This window comes from Armigeres subalbatus, chromosome 3 (assembly GCF_024139115.2).
Source record: "Armigeres subalbatus isolate Guangzhou_Male chromosome 3, GZ_Asu_2, whole genome shotgun sequence".
Classification (NCBI taxonomy): domain Eukaryota; kingdom Metazoa; phylum Arthropoda; class Insecta; order Diptera; family Culicidae; genus Armigeres; species Armigeres subalbatus.
The window spans coordinates 257,194,193-257,215,716 of record NC_085141.1 but is presented as its reverse complement, the minus strand read 5'-3'; the positions used below and the strand labels follow the sequence as shown (position 1 = coordinate 257,215,716).

Genomic DNA, 21,524 nt, shown 5'->3' with positions numbered 1-21,524 from the left:
GGAAGTAAACGGTAACGTTGATCCTCGTTGATCTACTACTCGGCAATCGTTATGCAGCGTACACACCAGTCAAGCAGTTTGACGAACATTGAGTCCGCCCCCAAGAAAACTCTTCGGTTGCTGCTTTGTTTGAACGTTTGTGAAGTATTGTCGGCGTAGCACCAAGTTAGAATTCGGAAGTCGGGACTTCCGAACCGAACTTTCTTCCGAAGTTTTATTTGTCAAACTAATTGATGCGTTGTTTAGCGCATCTTTAGGCGAATCCAGCGCACTACTTCCGAAGTTGGGAAAGTTGCCTGTATCAGGAGAAAAATCCAACTTCAGTAGAAAAAGCGGTATAAATTTATTCCGGATAGACAATAGTTCGAACAACCATTTGACAGTTGGCGGCTCGGTTGAAAAAAAAAATAAAACGGTTTGATTTTGGTTTGAGTAAAAGATATTTTAGTTACTAGATAAAGATTGTCGCTTCGGTTCCCTTTGTTCTGCTGTCCGGAACATGTTGGGTAGCAAGCTGTCAAATCGAATGGATTTTCCTTCTTTGACATTTAGCTCCCCTATCCTCGCCAGCAAAAGATGTTCCAGATAGCGACGGCAGCGACAATCTTTATCTAGTAACTAAAATATCTTTTGTTTGAGTAGTCTGGAGTCAATGTTCGCCGAACATGTTTGAGCATTCGTAGTGAAGTTGCACAAACCCCCATATATTTTTTGACAGTTGGTGCTCAAGTTGACGTGTGTGATATTGTTGGTCGAATAAATTGATTGTTCGTGCCGCTGTTGGTAAAACTTGATGGATGTTTGAATAAACGAGAGGCGGAGTCAATGTTGGTCAAACTGCTTGACCGTGTGTACGTTCCATTAGGTTTCTGGTTAGGTACTGTTGGACAGCCGATACATTGCACACTGGGGAAATTCGTTTTTAAAGGTGGAAAAAAATATGGCTATTCATGTCTAGTAATCGTTTTTTACTCAATAAATAACCAAATAAAACATTTGCGAAACGATTTATTTTATCAATTTTTGATTGGCAAACATTTATCAATATTTCTTCACTTTGGAACAATAATATCAACACTTATCTGTAAATATTACTATTTTTTGAGAATACATGAAAATTGCACATAAAATGCACTTTGATGCTTATTTGACCACAAAATCCCTTAAATTTCCAACTTTTACCAGCAAAATATATTTAGTGCTCTTCTGTGGAGCCACAGTGAAGAGATAAACACAATTTTAAAACAATGTCTCAAAGATAAAATGACAAATAGTTTGGAAACTCGTGATATATGGGAAATTAGGGCAAAACGAGCTCAATAACTACATACAGAAGCGTTCCTTTGAAATCGGATTTCCCCAGTGTGCATTGCTGTGCGGCGATCTACGTGGAATAAGGAGCGGTGCACATCGTCAGTGGCGTGGCGTGGGAATTTGTTGGATTCAAATCACATCAACGTTTACGATGACAGGGCTGTAGTACGTAGGGATCGTTGTACCCTTAAACAGACAGGCCTTAAATTTGAACAAGCCTAATACACGCCTTCTAATTCGATGCTGAATTGCACATGATCTACATATTTTTTATGCAATTTGACTAGATATTGGAAGTTTGCAGTATTTATTTTCCACTGATCCCTCGGTTATTGTACAGTTGGAAGTAGTTACCTTGTTCACCAAACAATTTTATGATTAAACCCACTTTACTTTTATGATTAAACCCACCGATAAGTCGATAAGTCTTGCAATTTTTTACACATTCATATTATTTTTTTCAAATTTTTCTATTTCCAGTAAGTCTCGCGTCGGTAAACTGCTCGGTGATTACATCCATTCGCGATACGAACCTAAACTTCTACCCCACGGTATGCGACCTTGTCAAGTCCGGTGGACTGTTCGCCTATCGGGAGAAGTACATCAGCTATTGCGAAACGTCTCGGAAGCGTACGCAGGTCTGCGGTGTCAACGGAATTACATACAGGAGTGAATGCGAGGCTTGGGCTGATTATTCAACGGTGGACTATAACGGACCATGTCAGGAGGTTGGAGTGATAAGCGAAACACTGGAAGCCAAATGTGCGTCCGTAAAATGTCCCCGGCGCAAATGGCATGAGTGTAGCATGGTGATACCGCCTGGGGCATGCTGTCCTATTTGTGGATCGGCACTGCGAATTGTTTATTCTAGGAAGCAAGTTGATCGAGCGTTGTATGCGTTGAAGGGGGTGAATACGGAAATTCTCACCCTGAAGTCTATTCTACGCTCTCTAGAACGGTTGCTACAAACGGTAGAGTGCAGAATCAGTGGTCAGTTGACGTTCGAGAATGATATTTATGTGATTATCGAGAATGTTGGCAGCCATGCGAATTATTTGCAGGTAGAAATTTGTGCCCGCGAAGCAGAGAAATTGGTTACTCTGATAAAGACACAAAGCCATATGATAACTAGCGAGCTTAATCTAAGTGCATTAATAGTTGCCAATTTAGTTAAGACCAATGTAGGTAGTGGAGCGCACGTAAATTCTACAAGATTGTGGTTTTTATCCGTAATTGTGCAATCCTTGTTTGTACTTCGGATATTTATCAAATACCATTGAAGTATGTATAAGTTTAGATTAGATTACTTTTACCGCAATACAACCTGTGATATTCATGAATTTTTCTCAATTTACCAAAGTATGGTTAGACTCCCTTTAGATATGGTTGCAATAAATATCTAGTCCTGGTTTTTGTTACAAAAAACATGTAAACGATTTATTTTGACTTACACAAGATGACACAAATCCAAAAGTAAAACTACTCTACACTGAAACTTAATATAGAATGAAATCTCACTTCAAATTCACATAAGTGGCATCAGTAGTAAGGCCACAGTTGTTCTCTTTCATAGCCATCAAGGCATACCCATCGTTGCCCCAGTAGTTGGACCAAGAATTTTTGATTAGCCAGTAATCCTCTCCTTTCAGTTTTCCATAACCCACTGCCAGAACTGCATGATCCAGCCCATCCAAGTTGTTTTTACATTCCGGTTCATAATATACTCCATTTGCGTAGTAACTGAAAGATTTGTGACCGGCGTCGATAGCAATCGACAGCGGGCCATGTTTGAACAGCGCAAGTTTCATAGCCTCAGAATCTCCTGATGTCACATTTACCCATCCATCGATTGCAGCGTATAGGGTTTTGTTATCCACCCGACAGTAGCCATCCTGTCCCAAGTATCCGCCGTACTCTTCTTCTGACGGGATGCCACCGATTTCCATCATCCATTGGTAGGCACGGAAGTCCTCCCCGCCATCACATCCATTGTTGCCATATCCCCACGAACAGTCAATCAAAGCTTGCTGCGAGAAGCGTATCAGATTGTTGTACTTCAGGAAGTACGCCGACTCGATATGTCCAGCTGTTCCGAACGACCAACAAGATCCACATACCGATTGATCCTTAACGGGAGTAACCGCACCAGCGATACGCCAATCCAAACTTTCTGGCACATCATCTTTGAAATCGGCCGGGTTGTAAGGGAATGGTTTGCCTCCATTGTAGATATTGGACGACTTGAAACCACGGAGGGCTTTCAGTTCTTCTTCGGTACGATCGGCTAGATGGTTAACGGCAACGGTGAATCCCTTTCCGGCACGATTGTGCGAATGGATGAAACGTAAGTTTTGACGGAAGATGTCGCGACGAAGATCGTGCTCCTTTTCGTTGTTGTAGTTTTTGCCGTGCTTGTACTTGAAACGGGTGAATTCGTTGACCAAATGCTCTTCGGAACGAGGATGGATGAACTCTTGCATGGGATTGAATGTAGCATAGTGCCCATTACCGGGACCCGGGAAACCAATGCATGGTTCATCTGAAGATAAACGGAAAATATTCAATAAAAGAAATATCAGAACTACCAAAACTAAAAACGTACTGGTTTTAACTTGGAACACATCAGCCGGAATGTCCTGGTGTTCATACGAATCATAATCCAAATAATAGTGGTCGTAATGCGAGCCAAGCAGCGTGTTGTAACCCTTCATTTCATAGCGAACCGGAATGGGCATGCGGGAGGCTGGATACTTCGGAGATTTCACATATCTCACCCAGAGACTGTAGTAATTGCGCTTTTGGCCGACATCATCAACCAGTACGAACTTGTCGCAGTTGAAACCATTTCTTTGTTCAGTACCTTCGAAATAAAACATCGTTCGATAATTAAACCAAGATTGAACTCACAGCATTGTTCGAAACCTACCAGCCAGTTTGAAGTCCTTCGTGTTCGGTAGAATGCTCTGCACTGAGATGGGGTTATCATCGGAGCCATTGACCTGCAGACACGTTTGCTTGTTCAACGTTTCGCGGGTGGTGACGGGGGCAACCTTCAAACTGGTACCGTACTCGCCTTCCTTCGTTAGCTGGTACGTTTGCACCATGTCACCGTAGTAATCGATACGGGAACGGCCATTAGCCTCGTCGTACCAAGCGTAGAATGGTTCCGTGATCTCGGCATAGGGAATGCTGAGGATTCCACTCACAGAGTATGTTTTTGGCCATTTGGGTGGGTTGGTGGCAAGTGCTGCGGAATCAGGGATAAATATAAATATTATTATTAAAACGACTGTTAATAGATCCAGTTAATTAGTTTATTTAGCCTGAAACGTGAGGCAACAAAACTAGGACTGGTAGTAAATGCAAGACAAAGTACATGCTAGTGGGCGGAACTGAGTCTGCCGCACGCCGCCTGGAAAGCAGTATTACGATAGGCGGGTAAAGCATCGAGGTGGTCGATGAATTCGTCTATCTTCGATCCTTGCTAATAGCTGATAATAAAGGTAGTCGTGGCTACAGAAGAAACTGCGGTAAAAAAAGATTCAAACTCTTGTCAAATATTTCATGCACAAGACGCCCATAATACCTGTGGTCCTCTACGAACCATGTTCGAGGTGGACTTGCAAACACTCGAGATTTCCAGAGACGAGTACTTAGGACCATCTTTAGAGGTGTGTAAAAGAATGGCGTGTGGCGGCGCAAATGATAAAAGACCGTTTCTTCAACTATATGAACCACAGGCTCACTCAAATCTTTGACGAACTCTTTATTCAAAAGATGACAGAAATAGGAAGGACACGATGAACAGAGAATGTTACGAGTCTAAAATACCAGCGAGTCTAAAATAATCATTTTTTTATCTCAGTTGCTCTCTGTTGATTTTTTCGCGGAAAATTCTTATTTTCTTGTGTAAAAAAACATTTTGTGGAAAATCTTGTAATTGTTTTTTGCTAATATTGATTTATTTATGGAAATTTTGTTTTTTTTTCCTGGAACATTTTGATTTCTTTATAGAAAAAAAAACTTCTTTTATAATTGCAATTTTTGCTTTTAAAAGTACTAATTTATGTTTGTTTTGTAGAAAATTTTAAATTGTTTGTGGAAATTTTATATTTATTTATTGGCAATTTCTTATTTTTTTGGGGGAGTTTTTATTTTAGTCATTTTGTTCCTGTGATCCTTCTATAAAATCAGCGAATAGGCTTTAAAATGAAAACTGATGTGATGGTCTCGGATTTTATCAGCAAATTTAACAGCTTTACTACCGTAACACGGTAGATCACTTTGACGTAGTGTGTTGCGGTGTAAGATCTACCAAACAGAGCCCTAGCTTAATCCATTTTCTAGCTAGGGCAATGAGGTGTGGTAATTAAGGATTCATCGTATTTAGTCCCCGCTACCAACAGCAGTCTCAGAAATAAAACATAATTAATGTTACCTTGCAGACAGTTGAAAGACTCGAATTCCTCTTGTTTGAGGCTAAACTGTATGCAGCGGAAACAACTTTTCAAGCAATTAGTTAAAAAACCTCGGTACCCGTCCCTAGGCTGAACTGATTGCTGGAAAAATCGAGTTAGGGGTTTAAATACGTACTAACTCTTCTCGAACTGGTGAACAATGGTAGTGAGAGGAACACACGGAAGTTCTTATTACTGAACAAATTCTCTTGCTTGAAATGGTCTTGTAGACAGAGCTAAATCCAGTTTGTAGCTTTACTGGTGATACTCTAGAAGCAAGACAAGGATGTGGCTAGGGCTCCGATGCATGGCCAAAAACAGTATTACTGTTATGTTTTCTCAAGACAGGATTGATTTCCTATTGATAAGGGGCGCGCCTTCAATGGGATTGCTCTCTGTGAAGGGTCTAAATAGCGGGACCTTGTCATGGTGCTCTTGAGAAAACAAAACAACAACTGTATCGAAACCGATACTGCATTGCTTATCAATAGTAATGGAGTAATTCGACATGCACTTAAACACTAAGGATACGGGTAACGCTACAATAGATCTAATAACTGGTCGCAGTGGCACACCCGAACAGGAAAAAAAACAGCTTTACTTGAACTGTTTTCAACAAGGTGAGGAAAATGTACCAGTTTTCAGTAACCAACTGTGCCAAAATGTTTCGTGACAATTTCGTTTCAAAAGCTTCAATGTTGGATAATAAAACATCGACATGTTGGTTGATCCGTGCCTTGCCGCTTTATGTTCATGTCATTCATATGTTTGATAAATATCTATAAGAAAAGCTAAGTCACTCAGGGTCATTCAGTTCGGACATTGGGTTTTCTTTATCTTGTAAAAATGGTGCGATGTCGTTCCAAAGAGAATATTGCGCAGTTCACACTAAATCGAACAACACAGTTACCTTCTACCTGTGGTACAACCAACGAGCTGGGGACCGGCTTCATAGTGCTAGGAAAGATGCACCAACGTGTGATTGGGTGGCAGCCAATCAACGCAAGGATGTGCAAGCTTAGGATAAAAGGCCGTTTCTTCAACTATAGCATCATCAACGTGCACTGCCCACACGTTCTACGCATAGCTGGAGCAGACATACGATGGATGCCCACTGCAGGACGTCAAAATCGTCATCGGTGACATGAGCGGACAAGTAGGAAGGGAGGAAATGTATAGACCGGTCATTGGACCGGATAGTCTGCACATCGTGTCGAATGATTACGGCCAACGCTGCATGAACTTCGCAGCCTCCCGCGGAATGGTAGTCCGAAGCACCTTCTTTCCACGCAAACATATCCACAAGGCAACATGGAGATCACCTAACCAAGAAACGGAAAACCAAATCGACCACCACGTTTTAATCGACGGTAAATTCTTCTCCGACATCAGGAACGTCCGCTTTTACCGCAGTGCGAATATTGAATCCGACCACTACCTTGTTGCAGTATGTCTGCGCTCAAAACTCTCGCCGGTATACAACACGCGGCTACAAGACGGTAGACAATCCAAGACTACGCGCAGCAGTTGGGAGTGCCAGAGCAGCTAGGCGGAGCATCTCTTGAAGATGACTGGAGATCCCCAAGTAACACCGAAAACATCATTATTAACGAAGATCTAATAATAATGTTGAATAAAGGTCGGGAAAATGAAATACAAAACATGTTATGAAAAGGTTTTTGCAAAACATACAGCAATTTGATCAGAGAAGAAGTTTCATACTACATTCTCACAACTTGCTGATAACATGTCGATTTTTGACATTTGGTTGGTTTTTTGAGATGTTTCGTTTTACATTCTCACAACATAAAACATGTCTACAGAAAGATTTTACGAACAAGGGTCATAACATGTTCATTTTTGGACATTTGTTTCGTCAGAATAAATACCCCAATGATAGAAGTTTAACGTAATTTCAACATCTTTTAAGATCAATGTTATGAACGTTCTTCATCGACCCTGTTGTTTATCGACAACTCGCCATATTGTTTTTCTTTTGCAGATTCAAGAATTTGTTTACATCCTATCAATTTCAAAATTATGCTTTGGCATAGTTAGATTTTTCTTCAATCAATGGCGCATGAATTTAGGAGAAGTAAAATGTTAGCCAATGAAACACGAACCGCATCGACCGAGACTCCGAAACAAATTCGATTTATTTATTCAGTTTGTATATGTTTATTAATGTTATTAAAATGGTGTTCATCATTTCATGCATGCTTGTTTTCATTCGTTTTTTGTATAAAATTTATTTATTTGAACGTGTTGGACAGCATTTCCGTTCAATTTGACAGAACCATGTTGAAAGTCGGTTATTGAAAACATCCTTAGTACTTAAGTTTAGTCTTGTGAATGTGCAATAAAAAAAAAGGTTGCGACTGAAAGATGTTGAAAATATCGATAATTTTTGCGCTGTTTGGGTCGTGTGAAAGTAATCAAAGCAGTTTTCCATACCAAAACGTAACATACTATATGTTCGAAAGATGTATTTTTCACACTCATACAACAAACCGTGTTACTTGGGGAGATATTCGATCCGCCATTGGAAGCACAGAAACCGCTGCACTAAGCACGCTGGCTCCGAATCAGAGAAACGACTGGTATGACGGCGAATGTTATCAGTTAGTTGAGGAAAGGTTGAAGAATGCAGCATGGACGAGATTGCTGCAACACCGCACGAGGGCGAACGAAGCACGATACAAACGGGCGCGGAACAGACAAAACTCGATTTTTCGGAGGAAAAAGCGCCAGCAGGAAGATCGATACCGTGAAGAGACGGAGCAACTATACCGCGCTAATAACGCGCGCAAGTTCTATGAGAAGTTAAACCGTTCAAGTAAAAGCCACGTGCTACAGCCCGATATGTATAAGGACATAAACGGGAACCTTCTTACAAACGAGCGTGAGGTGATCCAACGGTGGCGGCAGCACTACGAAGAACACCTGAATGGCGATGTGGCAGACGAAGATGGCGGTATAGTGATGGACATAATTTTACCGGCTCCGGATCTCCAGGAAATCCAGGAGGAGATTGGCCGGCTGAAGAACAACAAAGCCCCTGGGGTTGACCAACTTCCAGGAGAGCTATTTAAACACGGTGATGAGGCACTGGCTAGAGCGCTACAATGGGTCATTACCAAGATATGGGAGGATGAAGTTTTGCCGCAGGAGTGGATGGAAGGTGTCGTGTGTCCCATCTACAAAAAGGGCGATAAGCTGGATTGTAGCAACTACCGTGCAATCACATTGCTGAACGCCGCCTACAAGGTACTCTCCCAAATTTTATGCTGCGGACTAACACCAATTGCAAGAGAGTTCGTAAGGCAGTACTAGGCGGGATTTACGGGTGAACCACAGACTAGGTGTTCGCGGTACGTCAGGTATTGCAGAAATGCCGCGAATACAACGTACCCACACATCATCTATTAATCGACTTCCAAGCCACATATTATACAATCGATCGGGACCAGCTAATGCACGAAAACGGATTTCCGGATAAACTTATACGGTTGATCAAGGTGACGATGGATCGGGTGATGTGTGTAGTTCGAGTTTCAGGGGCATTCTCGAGTCCCTTTGAAACGCGCAGAGGGTTACGGGAAGATGATAGTCTTTCGTGTCTGCTATTCAACATCGCTTTGGAGGGAGTAATACGAAGGACAGGGATTGACACAAATGGTACGATTTTCACGTAGTTCGTCTAGTTATTTGGTTTCGCCGACGATATTGATATCATGGCCAGTGTTGGTAAAAACTCAAAATCTCAAAACTCATGGACGATTCAAATCAACCATGAGTTGAAACGCACCCAACTCAGCACCTAAAAACTCATGGATGAGTTGAATCATCCATTTGAATCATCGTAGGTTTTCTTTTGTTCTCCTTCGTTAAAAACAGTGAATTGACGTCTGTCGCATAAAATATTTCATGTATAAACAATAAATTGCTCCCAAATTGATTTCATATGCGTTTTTAAACCGAAATGATTTTTTGGCAAATGAGTGAAATGATGTGTTTTAGCATGAAAAACTCAAGCGTGATGCATTCTTTTAAAATCGCCGACGATTTCGTTTGCACGGGAGGGATCGTTGATTGATATTTATGAGTGATTTTATCAACACTGATCATGGCACGTAACTTTGAGATGATGGAGGAAGCCTACATCATACTGAAAGGAGAAGCCAAACGGATTGGACTAGTCATCAACACGTCGAAGACGAAGTACATGATAGGAAGAGGCTCAGAAGAGGTCAATGTAAGCCACCCACCACGAGTTTCTACCGGTGGTGATGAAATCGTGGTGGTTGATGAATTCGTGTACTTGGGCTCACTGGTGACCGCCAAAAACGATTCCAGCAGAGAAATTCGGAGACGCATCATGACAGGAAATCGTACGTACTTTGGACTCCGCAAAACGCTTCGATCGAATAGAGTTCGCCGCCGTACAAAATTGACTATCTACAAAACGCTTATTCGACCGGTAGTTCTCTACGGACACGAGACCTGGACGATGCTCGTGGAAGACCAACGCGCACTGGGAGTTTTCGAAAGGAAAGTGCTGCGTATCATCTATGCTGGGGTGCAGATGGCGAACGGTTTCGTGGAGGAGGCGAATGAACCACGAGTTGCTTCAGCTGTTGGGAGAACCATCTATCGTTCACACCGCGAAAATCGGAAGACTGCGGTAGGCCGGGCACGTAGCAAGAATGTCGGACAGTAATCCGGAGAAAATGGTTCTCGACAACGATCCGACAGGAACAAGAAGGCGAGGTGCACAGCGGGCAAGGTGAATCGATCAGGTGGAGGACGATTTGCGGACCATCCGCAGATTGCGTGGTTGGCGAAGTGCAGCCGAGCCGAATGGAGAAGACTTTTATGTATTGCACAGGCCACTCCGGCCTTAGTTAGGTAATAAATCAAAAATCTATAACACAACAGACTTTTTTTGCTATGTTATTTTAGGAAATCCTACGGCATTTATAGATTGTTTAGGTCATGACTTGAGGGCTGCCCGAGCAGGAGCGAAGACCTCGATAACAGAAATTCGTATGAACTAGTTTTGCATAAGAGGTAAAATACCAAAAAATAATACCAAAAACTTATACGCAGAATACCTGAGGAATAACATGCTTAGGTATTTCAATACCAAACGAATAATAATTGGTTATGCATTTGGTATTGAAATTCAATTTGATAACTGAGTATGTTATGGCTTAAGTATTGTGCATATTAATTTTTGGTATTATTCCTGTGGTATTTTACCTCTTATGCAGGGCTAGTTCGTAACAGAGTATGGTATCAATAACAGAATTAGTTATTTTTGAGCCAATCTCTCCTGCCCGGGTGAGCGTCGATGAGCAGAGCATGGTCGGCTCATGGAAATATCGAGATGTGGAATAGAAAATCCCTGGGAAGCTGTTCGAAGGGACCATCACAGTATTCTTTATTTTTTATTTTTTATATTTTTTAATATGGCATAATTTGCTTCCATGAGTCGATATCGAGTTATAGAACATCAACTTAAGGAGGTTTGACTGAATTCAAGATGTGTTGAAAGAGCTGTCTGGTAGACCAACAAAGCAAAAATAGTAGCTTTTCTGTAAGGTACCCCGGGGCAAGTGGGACCTAAAAAAGCGCTAGTTCAGCAAATTGTTAACGCATACTTAGAAAACAGGGTATTTCAGAATATTAATCACGAGTACATCATTAAATGCTTCCATTGTTGAAGTGTAGAGGTGTTGGGAGCCATTTATTCAATTACAAAAATATTGGTAGTGCTAGAAATAAATTTACCTTCAGGACCCACTTACCCCTTCAAACGGGGCAAGTCGGAACTATTCTGTTTTGTAGTGTCGAACGAAACTATTTTGAGGAATGTAGATATACTGTTCATATTATTACTGAGTATAAGTATTTTCAGATCATAGATAGAGATTAGTTGCATGTCGAACTTTATTCAGGCGATGCGCAGTGTTTTTAGTTTGCAACAGAACAAAATTGCCAATTGATGTGTTAAGCACTTCCTGAGAATCTGATGCAAAACACAAGGAAAATCCTGTTGACCTATTATATAATAAATAGATTATTTGCACTGTAAACGGAATATCGCATAGTTATAGCCATTGCTCATCTTCATGCGGGAAATAATTTTAGAATGTAAAATACACATTTGGTAATTAACTGTACAATATTTTTCAACAACGAAATCATACTGAATCTGATTCAGAACCATATGATATATTTTTCACTAGATAACCATGTAAAAACAGTTAAAATAGTTTTATCGGAAATGTTGTTCAAATATGTCCTACTTGCCCCATGTATGTTAAAACTCAAGGGCAAATGAAAACTGCAGATTTTGGCTTTAATTAAAAATTTTAAATCGTTTTCGATGTCACACAACTATTTAATTGCTCAAAATATTTATTTTCCACATCAAATGAAAAATTCAGAAACGACTATTTAGTTTGAAATCCATTGAAATAAAATAAAAGTAATAGGTTTTCCCGGTAGTTCAAAGTCACGATCAAACAATAGCATTAGTATGGTGCCTTAAATGTTTTTGATTCCAAATATTTTTGTGTCGGTTGAATTCGTTGATAGTTCTGCTTCTTCTTCCTAGAACATTGTTACCATCAAAGCGGGACCATTTGGGCAGCACCCCCTATTCCCGTCCGCACCGCAATAACTCGACCGCGTTCCAACCAAGTGGCTTGATTTTCTCATCACTAGATATCGACAATGACGAGCTCGGTGGTCTAGTGGCTACCGCTTCTGCCTTATAATCAGGAGGTCGTGGGTTCAATTCCAGGCTCGTCCCTTTCCTACTTTGTATTTCTATCTTAGTTCTTTCTGTGTTTCACGATCTACCAAACCGATTCCTACTGTTATAACCTTCCACACAATCCCAAAACCTCCCATGGCACCTATTAGAGGTCGTAGAGTTCTCTGCATTGCTTCCATCTAAGAGATAGTTATTACTCCCAAATCGATATCTGTGGTAACGGATGGAAATGATGCTACTTTCATACAATAGTCTTGGCTTGTACCACCTACGAATTTGTGCGAATTGCTCAATGCTAATGCTAATGCTAATGCTAATCACTAGATATCGACAGAAACTAACTATGTAGAGGAACGGTTTCGGCACTTCATCCCATAGCTCCTATTTCCATCCCATCAAAAACAAAGCAATGAAAAGGAATTAGTTTCTTATTTTTGTGATTTTTTTCACCAGTGATCACGCGTGTAAAAAGAAGCGACGAGATTAGGGCTGTATCTCTTTGTTTTGCGATGAGATGAATATATATTCAGTGGGATGGAAAACGGAACAGTTTCCCTACTAAGAAACAAGTAATTCGGTTGTAATGTGCTTGAGTAATGAACGTTGCGGACGGGAATAGGGGGTGCTGCCCAAATGGATCTCTATCCTATTATAATAATTATCGATTTTAAATTGGAGAAAAAAATTAAATGTATTAAGTTAAATGGCATCAAGTTGTTCTTTATCATGATATTTATTATAATAAATGGCGTAATCTGAATAGGCTATTATGATTTATGTTGACCTTCCAGGAGATATAAAGCACATGTTCAAATACATATCGAAACATTGAGTAACTTGCATGCATGGTCAAAAATTCCTCTAACCAGTTGAAGGCATTCCAAGCTATCGATGTGAACATTAAAATCTGTTTGTGTGCGTATTGTCTATATATTTATTTTTTTTATATTCCAAGCTATGGAAAGCTTGTAATTTTTGGAAAAAAATGTGTTCTCTATACTTCTCCAGCTCGATGGATCCTTCAACATCGAGTAAGGTAGACTGCATTAGCGTTTTAAGACGTACCTTTTTGCCTTTCTCGTACAACAAAGTTGTACCGAAAGACTATCACTGAAATTTCACTCCAAAATCGAACTTTTTATAGAAGTCTCGGAGACCCATGATGTTATATACCAATCGACTCAGCTCGTCAAACTGAACAAATGTCTGTATGTCCGTGTGTATGTGTGTGTATGGAATGTGTGGATGTGTGTGTGTGTGCACACGAAAACCGAAAAACATTAGCCACTTTTTCATATAGTAATTCTTAACCGATTTTCTCGCAACGATTTCGATTTTGTACACGAGCTTAGTACAACAATTGCAACGCAAGCTTTGATTGCATGTAAGTTACGACGCATATCGCCTAATAACGTTTCGGCAACTTTCTGGTATAATAAAAAAACTCTCATAAAACGCGCACGCTAATAATACTTAGTGATTTGAAAATCAATATAACCAGTGCCGTAGCGTGTGGTTGGCCAGGTTGGCCCCCGCCAAGGGCGCCAGGCCTTAGGGGGCGCCAAAATCAAGAATGTCGCTATGGGAAATAATCACAAATATTTACAAACTCACTGGTTCTAAGTGATTCAGATTCAAGCAATCAGATTATTTCCTCGGTAATAAACAATTCCGCAATCAACTGTTCGACTAGTATCCGAAGAGCCCTTTTAAGTTAAGTTAATAACTGATACAGGTATCAGAACATCGGCTCAGGGGGCACGTTTCCCTCAATTTAGGAGATTTGTCCACTACTGTCTTCTACATAATTCATTTGACGGATTAGGAAAAAAAGAAAAACGATAGAAGAGGAAATGCAAATAGCAATGTACGGAACATATTTCTGGGGAGGAAGCCCTAAATGGGAAATTTTTGATACGCTAAAGGCAAAACACAGGGTTGACTGTAAAAAACGTATACACGGAAGTATAGTTTTAGGAATTTTGTGTGAATTTGAGGAAAAAAATAAATTTTACACAAAAAAACTATTTGAGGTCCTCAAACGATCGCATTTGATCCAGTGACATTTCCGATACTATTAATCCAGAATCTTGTATGAGTTCAATGGTGCAAAGAAAAAGCGAAGATACTGAATATTCGATGTGCATTGATAATATGAGCGATTTTAAACTGATTTTACGAAGATGAGTATTTGAAATTACGTTACAGCATGCAGAATACATGAATTTGCATCAACAGATTCCAGTAATGATGGCATTGGTCCAAGCAAATCCAACAGTGCCACTAAACTACCGACAGACTGAAGACTATTCTGGCCATTAATCAACCCACTCCAGACTTGGGTTTTTCTTGATACGACTAGGTCCAATCGTTATTCCGACCATCTACCAATTCACTCCAGAGTTGAAGTTGGCGATTCTGAAGGTCATCCAATCCACTCCAAAGTACGTTTTTTGTTCGTCTAGATCCGTGATGCGTGATTTCACAACAAGCGAATTTGAACTTTTTAGTCCAGATTCCGCGCACTATTGGATCAAGCAGATATTTGCGTAGGTTTACTGAATTCAAAAAATCAAGGGAATTTCAATGGATTTCTAGGAATTTTATGACTTTTAGTAATCCTTACTTCCTACCCCTATATTGGAACATTTGAAGGTTATAGAGGCTTAATTCATAAAGAAATAATTAAGTATACCACGTAAATAATTGTTTTTAAATCTTCCTACTTTTATTGCGGTTGGGGCCCTCCTTAGCTCGGTAAGACGTGCGGCTACAAAGCAAGACCATGCTGAGGGTGGCTGGGTTCGATTCCCAGTGCCGGTCTAGGCAATTTTCGGATTGGAAATTGTCTCGACTTCCCTGGGCATAAAAGTGTCATTGTGTTAGCCTCATGATATACGAATGCAAAAATGATAACCTGGCTTAGAAACCTCGCAGTTAGGGTTTTAGTACCGGGAGTACCGGTACCGGAATTCCCGGGAGTACCGACCAATGTTCGGTACCGAAATACCGGTACTGGCTTAATGAAAGTACCGGTATTTTCGGTACTAAGGAAAAAGTTTTGGTTAAAACTTCCGATGGTGAAAACCACATTATTTGAATGCAGCAGCTAGTAAGAAAGATATTTTTTTTACTAAATTTTCAAACACCTGACAATAGAGGTAATAAACTATGCAGGATGATTGTCGCTGCGGTTCCCTTTGTTATCGTCCCCAAACATGTTGGCTACCTATCTGTCTAAAACGTACTCATTTTTTCTTCGTTGACATATATTGACCTATCCTTGCCAGCAAAAGATGTTTCGCCAGTGACGACAGCGACAATCAATTAGGACAAACGTCAGGCGTCCGATGACGTACCTCAAGACAACCAAACCGCAACGACATCGTCACATCCAAAAAAACCTTCACACTTCATCAGTATTTTCCCAAATCGTCCCCGCTTGAGGCAAGAGTGTTCCTGTAAGTTCGATTACTACACCAGGATTCGTAAAGATTGTAAGACAAGAGTTAACGTACGACTCAGAAAAAGCTGAAAGGAAAATACTTGTCAATGCTTCATGATTCACTAGCAACAGTTCGCCCTACTTCTGTAGACTCAGAAAGAGCTTTCTCTGTTTCTGGAAGCTTCGCTACTAAAATACGATCCCATATGTCTGACGAAACATTGATTATGCTGGGCGTTTTGAAAGCATATTTCAAGGATAAGATGAATAAAGTTTGAATCGTTACCATTAAATCCTGACTTTTTATTGATTTTAATGATTTTCGAAAAAAAAATCTTCCAGTACCGGTATTTTCCCGGTGCTCCCGGTACTGCGGGGTTCAGTACCGTAGTACCGGGACTCGCCAAAAAGGGTCGGTACTGAAAACCCTACTCGCAGTTAATAACTGTGGAAGTGCTTAATGCACACTAAGCTGCGAGGCGACTCTGTCCCAGTTTGGAGATGTAATGCCAATAAGATGAAGAAGATGAAGAAGACGTTTTATTGCGGTTTTTGTTTTGAACATCTGCAAGAAAGGGGCGCCCAGTAAAGCCATTGTCAAGCCATTGTCAATGTACTGTGGTACAATGAAGTGGTAGTGGATTTAGTGTGGTGCATATCAGTTAATAATTAACGCTTGATTTTTACGCCCAATAATCGCCCACTTATTGTGAATCAATAAAACAGTCGCTGCAATCCGCTCTAGTGAAAATAATTCATCAAATATTGTTTGGCATCTCCTAAAGTACTCGGATATCGTGATATTGTGATTGACAGCTCCAACAGTTTGTGTATGTCGTATCAACTGTGGACAAGAAGCAAAACTAACGCGATGCCTCATTCCAACAATACGAAGCGAGCAAAGCCAGATGAGACGTCCAACTCACCATCATCTGAGGTAACGAACAATGAGATAGCTCGCATGATCACAAGCCAAAACAAAATCATGCAGGATCGAATGGATAAACTTGAGACTCAGCTTCATGATCAACTGTCGAAGGGACTTGAGGACATCAAAACCGAACTATCCGATGTTAACCGTAGACTTCGGAAAGTGGAATCTGAACTGGGAGGAAACGCCGAGACCATTGCTCAATCGCAGTTACTAGATGATCTCATAATCAGCGGGGTACCGTATACCACAGGAGAAGATCTGATCAATTATTTTCGCTGTTGGTGTTTGGCTATGGGATATGCTGACAACACAATACCTCTGGTCGACATTCGACGATTGACTAGGATACCACTCAAGGCCGGTAGCAATTGCCTCATTCTGGTGCAATTTGCTATAACGAATCAGCGCAATGATTTCTTCTCTAAATATCTAGCGGTGCGATCCCTAAGTTTAGCGCAAATCGGGTTCCAGTCTAACAAGCGAGTATACATCAATGAGAATTTGACTCCAATCGCAAGGAAAATCAAATCGAAGGCCATCGAGTTGAAGACGAATGGAAAATTGGCATACGTATTTTCACGTGGAGGCATGATTTTCATCCGGGAGCCTAGCAGTGAAGAAAACATCGTCGTGAAATCCATGGAAGAGCTGCTGCGGTTCGAATGACTGCTTCAACTTTTGACCTTTCCTATTATCGCTATCTCCGTCCTTCCATTCCATTCCTTTTAGATATCCATGATTCCACTCCTGAAAGTATTGGGGCTGTTGCTGTGTGGGTATTGGGCTGTTGCTGTTGGTGCTACTCTGTTGCTGTGCTGCTGATGGAACTAGCTTTGAGTATCGCAATCGGATAATTGTTTTTTGCCTTTCTCGTACAACTAAGTTGTACCGAAAGGCTATCATTTCACTCCGAAAACGAACTTTTTAAAGAAGCCTCTGAGACCCATAGCATTATATACCAATCGACTCAGCTCGACGAGCTGAGCACATGTCTGTCTGTCCGTGTGTATGTATGTGTGTATGTGTGTGTGTGTATGTGTGTGCACAAAAGCTATAAAAAACATTAGACAACTTTTCGTATAGTAATCCTTAACCGATTTTCTTGCAACAAGTTTCATTCGACAGGGGACAAAGCCTTGTTGATCACTATTAAATTTTATAACGATCGGTAATTGCGTTCAAAAGTTAAGAAGAAAATGGTACATCGGACCATATAAACCCCATATAAGGTTGGTGTCTTAACTAAATGCGAGAAAGGCACCACCAACGCTAGGTGGATTAATATGGGTTTTTTTTTCGCTGAGTAACATTTTGTTAATTATTGCTGTATGCGTCATAGAGATAAGATTTTCTTTTGTTAGTAGTTCTTGTATTTGAATATTATTTTGTCGTAAAGCACTGAGTTTTTACTTTCTTTTAAACTGTTTTCTTGGATTTGTGTATCGTTTTAATCTCTGCAAGTTGTAATTGTCATAATGGCAAATCGTGCGAATGTAAATACTTCTGAAAATTGGAGTACGCAGGGTATCGTCATGAGATCTGCCTTTGTTAAAAATAAGCTCTCTGTTTGTTGTATGAACAGGCAAAGTATCTGCGTTAGGAGGATGTCGAAACTTGATGAGCTACGAAAAATAACTGCTGTATCTAACGTCGATGTTATATGTATTTCAGAGTCATGGCTGAACGATAAGATTTCAGACGATATTTTAAATATTGAAATTTATTCGGTGCTGCGCACTTTGCGTTATAATGCTTATTTCTTACGAAAAGATACGAGATTAAAATTATTCAAGAGCTTGATTTACCCTCATTTCCTATTCTGTGATTTCATTACCTCCCAAGCATCCACAACTGTTTTAAATAAACTTAAAGTAGCTTTAAACTGTTGCATAAGGTACGTATATGGCTTAAATCGATATGCTCGGGTTTCGCATCTGCAAAGTTCGTTGATTGGCTGCTCATGGAACGATTTCTCTCAAGTGAGATCCTTGCTTTTATTTCATTCTCTTGTAACGGAAAAAGGTCCTCAATATCTACATTCAAAACTAGTTCGTTTGAGAAGTCAAAGAGGTATAAAGTTTTTAATGCCCAGATCTAGGACGGCATACTACTCGCGTTCTTTTTTTGTCAGAAGTATTTATAATTGGAACAGTTTACAATCAAGTGTACAAAATCTCGTTTCGATATCAGCATTCAAGAAAGCAGTTTATCAGCTAGTGAATTGATCCTGTTAAGATCAATGTAGAAGTCAATCAAAGAAGTAACTTATTTTTAAATCTTCTAAACGACGCACTTCATGTTATCAACATAAAAGACATTGTCTTAAGTTGATGGAAAGCAATAAATAAATAAAAATAAATAAAGCTTTCGCCAAGGGCGCCAGAAGTCCACGCTACGGCTCTGAATATAACAAATTATTCAGCGTTTCAACGAATTTCCCGATAATGCATTTGATTGTTTGATTGGGTTGTTTAATAATGCACGAGAAAGGCACAATCACTGAAAGGTGGATCAATCTGGGTTTTTTCATCAAAATAGCATAAAACTTTGAAATGATCAGATAAATATGTTTTGTTCATGCATGCATCATTACGTCTCCTAAAAATCTTCTGCAAATCGCTATCTCTTCAGGTGTATTTAAAGCAAAAAAGTTATAATAAAAAGCTGATTCTTTCGAGTGCCTACTCAAATTTAAAGTTCAAATTTTAATTCAATTAGCCAAAATGAGATGCTAGATTAATGGTGTCTTCAGTAAAGTGTCTCAAATTGAGTTTTTTTTTTCAAGTTTGCTGTAGAGTTCAACTACAAAGATATTGAACACAAAAAGTATCACTGCAGATTTTAACCTTGTTCATCTGTTAACCATAAAAATGTCACATTGCATTTCAAACAACATCTCTGAAGGCACGAAGTGTCTGGATTTGAACGGAGAAAACTAGTTGTTTCTTTCTAGATTGGATTATTATGCGATGCGAGACTGGAGGGTGGCTGTGCACAATTCTCGGCACATGGAAATTTTGTATACTTTTGTACTTGCTTGAGCATACGAATATTATTGCGTCTTGCTAATAATACACGAGTGCAAAATGTGAACTAGGTTCAGAAACCTTGCAATCATTGTTCTCAATCATTGTTTTCAATAGTTTTTCAAGCGTAATTATAAGGTAAGTTGCATTTAACAGGATATTTAAAGCACGATGCATCAACTGAAACCATCGTAAAGTCTATAAATATGATAAATCTCATTAAAACCCCACTACCTCCACTATTGGTGCTACCTCCACTAAGGGTACGGTTATCTTCTTTCACAATCATAGGAAATATCACTATTCCATTAGAAGTCAAAACATAAAACAGATAAAACAGTTTTGATTAAAAAAAAATTAAAAAAATATAAGGTCAATGGCCTGTTCAGACTAAAGCAGCATTATCACTTGATAACGAGTACATATTTTGCTATGAATTATTCTCAGTGAAATAAGATATATCGACATTAACATCATTCAAGATATGTACTCTTTATGAAATGGTACAGCTCATATGTAGTCTTTAAAGGCTATAAGAATAGATGATTCCCTGATAACAATTAAATCCATCGCCATATTCTTCTCTTCCAGCACAGCACAACGACTTTTGACCCTTTGCATTGTGCTTCACTGCACTGTAATAAGAATCCATTTCAATTCGTACCGCGCCATCAGGCAGCACCTCTATTGATATATGTCTATATAGAACGCGGTCAGAAGGGTCGCGCGCTAAGTAGATTACAAAAAACGCAATATAAGCTGGAATAACAATGCGTTGGTAATTTCCACTGCTAAACTAAAATGGACACTACAATTCATGTTCATTGAATTGCATCACGAGTTTAAACAATTTAAAATCGTTTACTTACCTGCCACAAAGAGGCAACTTAATAGGATAATCAACTGGCGCATATTCAATCAATATGCTGGGACGAAACACTGGAAAGCTTATTTACACCATCGAATTCTCTAAAAATGATTCAAAAACACTTGGCGGTGGGTATTTGCTTCTACACTCTTGAAAGTTCCAAACTGGAGTGAGCTGCTTCCTTTCGAAGGATTATATGCCAGTACCGAAGTCCGTCGTCCAGTGCTCGTGGGAAAAGAAACGGACAATATAAATAACTTTGAGCGAGAACTATACAGCTGCAGCGCAGAATACCGAGTGAGAACGTGAACGTGAGCTAACAGCTGTAGAAAGATTTAACGTACATTTCGTTTTCTACAGGATAAGGAATGGAGAGAACAGTATGCGCTTCACATGTGCGTGCTGAAATGATGATGTTAATTTCTTTCGAAAACGCTCTCGGGAAAACCTTAATATGGCGCAATTATTTCTTTCTTTCTCGTACATTATAAAACATAGTATTTTGGCTATCACTTTTTAGCCCACTGGAACATCTTCTTCTTTCTCTTATTGGCTTTACATCTCCCACTAGGACGTTGTCGCTATTGTTAACTGTTAACAACTCAACAGTTGTTAACTGCGAGGTTTCTAAGCTAAGATACCATTTTTGCATTCGGAAGTCGAGACTATTTCCAAACCGAAAATCACCTAGACCGC

The 21,524-nt window shown here is 39.9% G+C and overlaps 2 protein-coding genes across 10 annotated transcripts in view; one reads left to right on the top strand and one right to left on the bottom strand.

The window, feature by feature from the left end:
* LOC134223771 (reversion-inducing cysteine-rich protein with Kazal motifs) overlaps positions 1-2,602 on the top strand; it is a 102,371-nt gene extending 99,769 nt beyond the window's left edge. For all 9 annotated transcript variants that reach the window (XM_062702957.1, XM_062702956.1, XM_062702963.1 and 6 more), the window contains exon 7: positions 1,795-2,602. In XM_062702957.1, the coding sequence (XP_062558941.1) occupies positions 1,795-2,594 (800 nt within the window). In that variant the 3' untranslated portion in view covers positions 2,595-2,602. The remainder of the gene's footprint in view (positions 1-1,794) is intronic.
* Positions 2,603-2,723: 121 nt separating this feature from the next.
* Positions 2,724-21,019, bottom strand: LOC134223774 (digestive cysteine proteinase 1). Its single transcript, XM_062702964.1, has 4 exons — positions 20,830-21,019; positions 4,241-4,561; positions 3,917-4,174; positions 2,724-3,853 (listed from the first exon to the last, which is right to left on the bottom strand). Exons 1-4 carry the CDS (start codon positions 20,870-20,872, stop codon positions 2,829-2,831), a joined length of 1,647 nt encoding a protein of 548 aa, XP_062558948.1. The 5' UTR covers positions 20,873-21,019; the 3' UTR covers positions 2,724-2,828.
* Positions 21,020-21,524: the final 505 nt, after the last annotated feature.